Genomic DNA, 8,201 nt, shown 5'->3' on the forward strand with positions numbered 1-8,201 from the left:
TTTTACAATTACGTGCAATTAAAAAATGTCCAAAATAATTGAAATTTGGTAAAATCTTTTAAAAAATAATTGAAATTTAGTAAAATCTTTGACAAATAATATAAAAAAGAATCAAATTTTTTAAGAAAATTAAAAATGATTTCTCCGAAATTTTAAAAAAGAAAATTTTAAAAAATTTTAATTTACTTTGTACGAGAAGATATTAAAAAAATTAAAATTTGATAAAATCTTTTAAAAAATAATTGAATTTTGGTAAAGTTTTTGAAAAATAATTTAAATTTGGTAAAATGTCTGAATATAATTCAGTTTTTGGAAAATATAAAAGAATAATCAAATTTTTGAAAAAAATTAAAAAATGATTTCTCAGAAATTTTAATAAGACTAAAAAAGTAAATTAAAAAAAAATGTAATTTACTTTGTTTAAAGGTATTCAAAAATTTGAAATTTGGTAAAATCTTTTTAAAACAAATTGAAGTTTGGTAAAATCTTTGAAAAAAAATTGAAATTTGGTAAAATCCTTTAAAAAATAATAGAAATTTGGTAAAATCTTTGAAAAATAATTAAAAGTTGATAAAATCTTTTCAAAATAATTGAGTTTTTGGAAAATATAAAAAAATAATCAAATTTTTGAAGAAAATTAAAAAATGATTTCTCCGAAATTTTAATAAGACTAAAAAAGTAAATTTAAAAAAATTTTAATTTACTTTGTTCAAAGGTATTCAAAAAATTGAAATTTGATAAAATCTTTTAAAAAATAATTGTAATTTGGTAAAATCTTTGAAAAATAATTAAGTTTTAGGAAAATATAAAAAAAATCAAATTTTTAATTTTCTTCAACTATAAAAAAATAATCAAATTTTTTAAGAAAATCAAAACTGATTTCTCTGAAATTTTAATAAGGCTAAAAAAGTCAATTTTGAAATATTTTTTTGGACTTTGTTCAAATCTTAAAAAATTATGATTAAACAATTCGAAGAATTAGTTTTTTATAAATATTGTAATGTAATTTTTTAAAATAATTGAATTTCTGAGAAGAATTTTTGTATAATTTTAAAAAATCTAATTAATGTTTTGAAAAATTATATTTAAAAATTTTGAACATGATCTTTTTCTCCAAAATGTTAAAATTAATTCTTAAATGTTATTATTTTTTTATGTATTTGAATTTTCGGAAATATGTAATCGAAAATATTAAAAATAATTAAATTTTTAAAAATTAGAATGAAAAAATTCCGAGAATTAGTTTATTCAAAAATATTTTAATATTTTTGTAACCTAATTTTCATTAATTTTCATTTGTATTAAATTAAAACTTGAAGATTTTTGATTATAATTTTTGAGAATTAAATTATTTCCAGAGTTTTCAATTAAAATTTTTTAAAACTTAATTTTCAAAAATTGTAATAAAATACTTGAAAAATATTATTTATATTCAATTAAATTTTACAAAATTTCAATTATTCAAAATCTTTTTAATTGTATATTTCAAAAATTTAATTAGAAAAATAATTGAAAAATAACTTCTCAAAGATTTGTATATTGTTATACTTTTCACACTATAAAAATCGAAATAAGTTGCATTTTATAGTAAAAATGTGGTAGTTGCAAACTTTAGAAGAAAAGTCGAAAAAGTCGCAATGTTTTAATATAAGTCGATAAAAGTCGCATTATTCGAAAATAGTGGAAAAAAGTCGAAAAAGTCATAATATCCGAGGCCTATTATTATTATTACAATTTTCTATTTATAAATTATTAATTTCTTTATTTAATCAATATTTATTTAAAAATTCTTATTACAGGTGATGCAATTTGTGGAAACAGTAATGGGAATGAAATTTGTAACACCACCGCCATTTGATCTTGTAAAGTCGTACGCGGATTCAAATTGCTTGAATCCCTTGATATTCATTCTTTCCCCCGGATCAGATCCAATGAGTTCTCTGTCGAATTTTGCCGACAATATGGAATACACCTCGAGATTTACTTCAATTTCCCTAGGACAGGGTCAGGGTCCAATTGCTCGAAAACTCATTGAACAAGGACAAGCCGATGGATCGTGGGTCTGTCTTCAAAATTGTCATCTCGCCGTCTCGTGGATGCCGGAACTTGAAAAAATATGCGAAACATTCGACGCAAGAAATACTTCTGTCAATTTTCGTTTGTGGTTAACCAGCTATCCTTCGGATAAATTTCCGATTACGGTTCTACAAAATAGTGTTAAAATGACAAATGAACCGCCAACTGGATTGCAGTCGAATTTATTACGGTTAGTCAGTGCTTTTATTTTCTGATTTTTGGTAAAAAGTACAAAAAGTTCGGTTTTTTGTACTTTTTACCCAAAATTTGTGTCCTTTATATTTTTGAATTGAAAATATTAATTTTATAGATCGTACAAGTCGGAACCGGTCAAAAATCCCGAATTTTTCGAGGGCTGTCCTGGAAAGGAGAAAACTTTTACGAGATTGTTGTACAGTTTGTGTTTTTTTCACGCTGTTGTGCAAGAAAGACGAAATTATGGATCGCAAGGGTGGAACATTGCATATGGTAAAGGGAAAATATAAAATAAAATTAAAAATTAGTAATAATTGTAAATTAGTAATTTAGTAAATAAGTAAATTAGTAAATTTTTTGATTACTTTAAATTATTTAAATATCTACTATTAGTTCACTTTTTAATATTTTGTGTATGTTTAGGTTTCAACGAGTCGGATTTCCAAATATCTGTTCAACAACTTCAAATATTTATCAACGATTATGAAGAAGTGCCCTTTAAGGCAATTTTATATTTAACTGGTGAGTGTAATTATGGAGGGCGAGTCACTGACGACAGAGATCGAAGATGTATAAATACAATTCTTTTGGATTTTTACAATACTGACGTGATTACAAATTCGCAGTATACTTTTTCAAACGTTGGACCAGAATATGCTCTTCCTAAAAGGTAACTATCTCAGGGTTGTCACAAAAGTTTAATTTTGTTTTACCCTCATTTCCAGACAAAATTTTGACTTCTTTTCTGACTCTAAAGAATATTCTGATTCATTCTAAAAGTTATTAAATACTCAAAAAAATGTTTTAATACAATAATTATAATTGTAATAAAATATTTTTTTGAGTATTTTTTTAATTAAAGAAATTTGTAAATAATTATTTACGAATTTCTTTAATTGTAAAATTATTCGAAAAAATCAATAACTTCTTTTCTACATAAATATTTAATTATTATTATTATTTTTCTATAGGAATTAAGATTTTCAAAAATTTCAAATTCAAACCTTTTGAAATTCAATAACTTAGAAAAATATTATAATAAAAACATATAATAAAGAAATCGATCACTCCGAGTCTTCGACTCGGAGTTTTCGATTTCTTCATGTTTTATAATAATTATAGATGACTGAGTGAAAAAATCATTATTTTATATTATAAAAATATTGTTACTTTAACTTTTTCAAAATTATTTTCATCATTTTAACTTTACATGAATATTTTAATTCAATTATTATTTTCTACAACTTTTAACTAAAGTTCTTCTTTAAATCAATTATTTTGAATAATTTTCGAAAAAGTTCTTAGACAATTTTTAAATCCATTTATTTGCAATTCAATTTCATTAAATTTCGATTATTCGGAAATCTTTAATTAAATTTGTATTTAAAAAAACTTCAAATAATTTCAAGAAAATCTAAATTAAAATTTAAAAAAATTTAGTTGTACAGAATTGTTAATTAAAAGTATGAAAAATTCAGATTTACAAAAATTTTAATTTTAAACTTTTTCAAAATTCAATTATTTCTAAACATTTAAGCTATAATATTAATTTATTTTTAATATTCAATAATAATTGAAAAAAAAATTTAAGATAATAATCTTAAATTTTTAATGAAATTTATTTTTAAGACAATTTTTATTAAAAAATTCTGCGAGAATTCAATTATTTAAATATAAAAATAAATAATTTATTGAATAATTGATTCCTTCTTAAAATTGAATTTTCATAAAGAATTTTATAAAAAAATTTTTAAATAATTCAATTTTTTCGACGAATTTTACTAAAATTTTTTACAATAATTAGATTGTTTAAGAAATTTTATTAAAATTGTAGTAAAAATAATAAAAATTCTACGATGAGTTTTCTTATTTATGTAAATAATTGAATTCCTAAAAAGAATTTTATTATTCTTGAAAATAATTGAATTATTGAGAAGAAATTTATAAAAAATTTGTAAATAATTGAATTCCTGGGAAATTTTTATTATTTAGGAAAATAATTAAATGTTTGCTTAGAATTTTATCAAATTTTTTTTAATAATTGAATTCTTTTGGAAAATTTTATTAAAATCGTAGAAATCGAAAACCAATGAATTGAGGAAAATTTTTGGAAATAATTGAACTTTTACCAAGAATTTTATTAAAATTTGTAAAAATAATTGAATTTTGAAGGAGAATTTTATTACTTTTAAAGATAATTGACATTTTTACGAGAAATTTTTAAAAAAATTTTGAACATAATTGATTTTTTGCGAAGAATTTTATTACTTTTGAAAATTTTTTTTTAGAGTTTCTAATTATAATTCTTAAAATTATTATTTTTATTAATAATTTAAATATAATTTCAAAGGAATTGGAATTATTAAAATGTTCGAAATAACTAAGTTTTTAAAATTTTCTAATTAAAATCATTCAAAATTTAAATTTTCTTCAATTCAAAATAATAGAAATTCTGCAATGAAACTTATCAAAGTTTTTAAGAATAATTGAATTCTGATATTTTATTAAAACTGTATTAAAAATAATTGAATTCTTGCAAAGAATTTAAAATAATTGAAATACTGACAAGAAATTTATCAAAAATGATAAGAACAGCTGAATTCTTTTGACAAATTTTATTGAAAATAATTGAATTCGTGCGAAAAAATTCAAAATAATTGAATTTCTGTAAAGTAATTTATCAAAATTTTTAAGAGAATAATTGAATTCTTAAAAAGAATTTCATTATTTATGAAAATAATTAAATTATTGGGAAGAAATTTATAAAAAATTTGTAAATAATTGAATTCCTGGGATATTTTTATTTAGGAAAGTAATTAAATGTTTGCGTAGAATTTTCTCAAAATTTTTTTTAAAAAATTGAATTCTTTTGGAGAATTTTGTTAAAATCGTAGATATTGAAAATATCTACGAGAAAAATTTTTGAAAATAATTGAATTTCGGAGATGAATTTTATTATCTATAAAGATAATTGGAATTTTTATGAGAATTTAAAAAAATTTTTTAGCATAATTGATTATGTACCTTTTTTTTGGAGTGCGTCACATTTAGAGAATTTAAAAATTTATTTTTGTTAAAAATTATAATTTATAAATATACTGTTTTATTTTATTTTAAATTTAAAAATTTCTTTAAATTTTATTTTCTTTGTTTTAGGAACGAGTATAAGGATTACATTAAACAGATCGAATCCATTCCTTTCACAACTCAACCCGAAGTACTTGGACTACACATGAATGCTGGAATAACAAGAGAGTTGGATATTTCGAAAAACTTTTTCGATTCGATGGTTCAATTACAAGGAACAGTGTCAATTGGCGAAATTTCAAAACAAGACGAATTGCTCCTCAATATAAAAAACGATATTTACGACAGGCTTCCAAATTTATTCGACATAGAGGAGGCACAAAAAAAATATCCTGTCGACTATATGGAATCAATGAATACTGTTCTGACTCAAGAAATGGAAAGATACAATATTCTTCTGTATGAAGTCAAAAATTCACTGGCAATGCTCGAGAAGGCAGTTAGAGGACTGATAGTGATGACTCCTGCTCTAGAGGTACTGAAAAATTCATTTACTTTAATTGAATATAAATCAATTATTAATTTATTTTATTACTAAAAAATTATTAATTTATTTTATTACTAAACTAGCTGCCTTATTACTAAATTTATATTATTACTAAATGCAATAAATTATTTATATTTTCAGACACTTTCCTCTTACATGTTGAATTCAAAACTTCCTCCAACTTGGGCGAAAGCAAGTTCATATCCAAGTTTGAAACCTCTTCCGAGTTTTATCAATGACTTTCTCGAGCGACTTAATTTTATTTCGAAATGGCTGGAAAATGGAAAACCATCTACTTTCTGGATATCTGGTTTTTCGTTTGTACACTCTTTCTTAACGGGTGCCACACAAAATTTTGCGAGGAAATACAAGATACCTATCGATCGAATTGGCTTCGAGTTTCAAGTAAGTTTATATTTGTTTTTAACATTATTGTCATTATAAACTTTAATGGTTAACTGAAAAATTTAGGTACTGTCAAAATTTGAATCGAAAACTGCGCCAGCAGATGGTGTTTACACCTACGGTATGTTTCTTGTTGGGGCGAGATGGGATCTTGAGAAAATGAAACTCACGGAGAGTATTCCAAAAGTTCTTTGGGACGAAATGCCTTTAGTTTGGTTCAAGCCTATGGAAACAATGAATATTCAAATTCGGGAACGATACGAGTGTCCGTTATACATAACTTCAGCTCGATTTGGTGTTTTAAAGACTACCGGTCATTCTTCTAATTATGTTCTGTCGATTTTGCTAGATACTGATTTAGACGTAAGGCATTGGATAAAAAGGGGTCTTGCACTTTTATGTCAACTTGATGATTAAAAATTGATTTAAATTTAATAGATGAATATTAAAAGATTAATTTTAATGGATAAATATTAAAAGATTGATTTTAATAGATAAATATTAAATACTTCATTTACTTTTTATTATTCAATCTTCGTTTTCTTTAAATATTTCGAAAGTCGTGCTACAAAAGTGCAGAATAGAAAGGAAATGGTAAAAATTTTCGGAAATGCCCACAATTTTCATCTTTTTCCAAAAAAAACGGGCCAAAACTGTAAAATAGGCCATTTTTGTCAAAATTTAAAGCAAAAAAACTGCACAAAGACCACGCTTAATTTTTAAAAATGTCCTAATGAATTGTTTATTTAGTAACAAAGAATATAGTATAAAAATAGTCTGAATTTTCGGAAATGCCCAGAATTTTCATCTTTTTCCAAAAAACGCTCAAAGACGTCCACAAATTTCATATTTTTTTAAAAAATGGGCCAAAACTGAGAAATTATTTTTTTTTTATGTATTTCATTAAAATCTTTTGAAAATCAATTTTTGATAATTTTTGATTAAAATTTTTGAAAATAATTGAACTCTCGAAAAATTTTAATAAAAAATCTTCAAATAGGAATTTAATAATGAAAATTAAAAATAATTAGCTTTCAAAAAATTGTATCAAAATATTTTTTAAAATAGTAATTACGCACTGAAAAAATTTATTTCATTCAAATAACAGATTATTTGTGTATTATCAAATAAATAATTACTTAAATGAAATAAATTTTTTTTTATGTATTTCATTAAAATCTATTGAAAATCAATTTTTGACAAATTTTAATTGTCGTTTTACTACTTTTTTAAAAAAGTAATTCTTCGCCTTTTTTTCATTACAATTTTTGTAAATCGAATTGTTTTCAATATTATTAATTGCAATGAAAACAAATTTATTTGATTCAAATCACCGATTATAATTATTGTGTATTATCAAATAAATTAAGTCAATTAAATTGTATTCGAACCAATAACTTCAGTATTTTAAACAAATATGAATTGAACCATTTAATTGATTTAAATAAAAATTATTTGATTCAAGTAAATATTTATTTGATAATAGCCAACTAATTGTTTATTTGAATCATACAAATTTTTTTCCTCGGAAAAACCGTGAATTAGGAAAGTATTTAAACTGTTTAAACATATTTTTTATAATACAGACTTAAAAATAAGTTGTGTTCGAATAAATACAACTTTCAAATCTTGTTTTATTTTGTTTAAGAAAGATATTGCTTTTTAATAAAAGCAATATTATTATAATTTATTTATTTTATTATATTAATATTATTATTAATTTAATAATTGATTATTTATTTTATTTAGTCTTTATTTTAATTTTTTTAATTAAGATATTGCTTTTTTAGTGCAAATTTATTTTATTATTTTATTTATTATTATTTAAAAACAAAACGTACTTATTATTAAGTAAACACAGTTTTTCTGCAAATATCAAATTGAGACAAAAAACGAATCAAAAGTGTTGCGAAGCAACGACGTTTTGATTCGTTTTTTGTCTCAATTTGAT

General features: G+C 22.0%; 1 protein-coding gene across 1 annotated transcript in view; it reads left to right on the forward strand.

Annotated features, from left to right (window-relative positions):
* LOC122501923 (dynein axonemal heavy chain 12) overlaps positions 1–6,901 on the forward strand; it is a 35,721-nt gene extending 28,820 nt beyond the window's left edge. The window contains exons 24-29 of the mRNA XM_043611714.1: positions 1,800–2,266; positions 2,387–2,544; positions 2,695–2,941; positions 5,428–5,833; positions 5,987–6,250; positions 6,317–6,901. Of these exons, the coding sequence (XP_043467649.1) occupies positions 1,800–2,266; positions 2,387–2,544; positions 2,695–2,941; positions 5,428–5,833; positions 5,987–6,250; positions 6,317–6,667 (1,893 nt within the window). The 3' untranslated portion in view covers positions 6,668–6,901. The remainder of the gene's footprint in view (positions 1–1,799; positions 2,267–2,386; positions 2,545–2,694; positions 2,942–5,427; positions 5,834–5,986; positions 6,251–6,316) is intronic.
* Positions 6,902–8,201: the final 1,300 nt, after the last annotated feature.

Source organism: Leptopilina heterotoma, unplaced genomic scaffold (assembly GCF_015476425.1).
Source record: "Leptopilina heterotoma isolate Lh14 unplaced genomic scaffold, ASM1547642v1 Lhet_218, whole genome shotgun sequence".
NCBI classification, from domain to species: domain Eukaryota; kingdom Metazoa; phylum Arthropoda; class Insecta; order Hymenoptera; family Figitidae; genus Leptopilina; species Leptopilina heterotoma.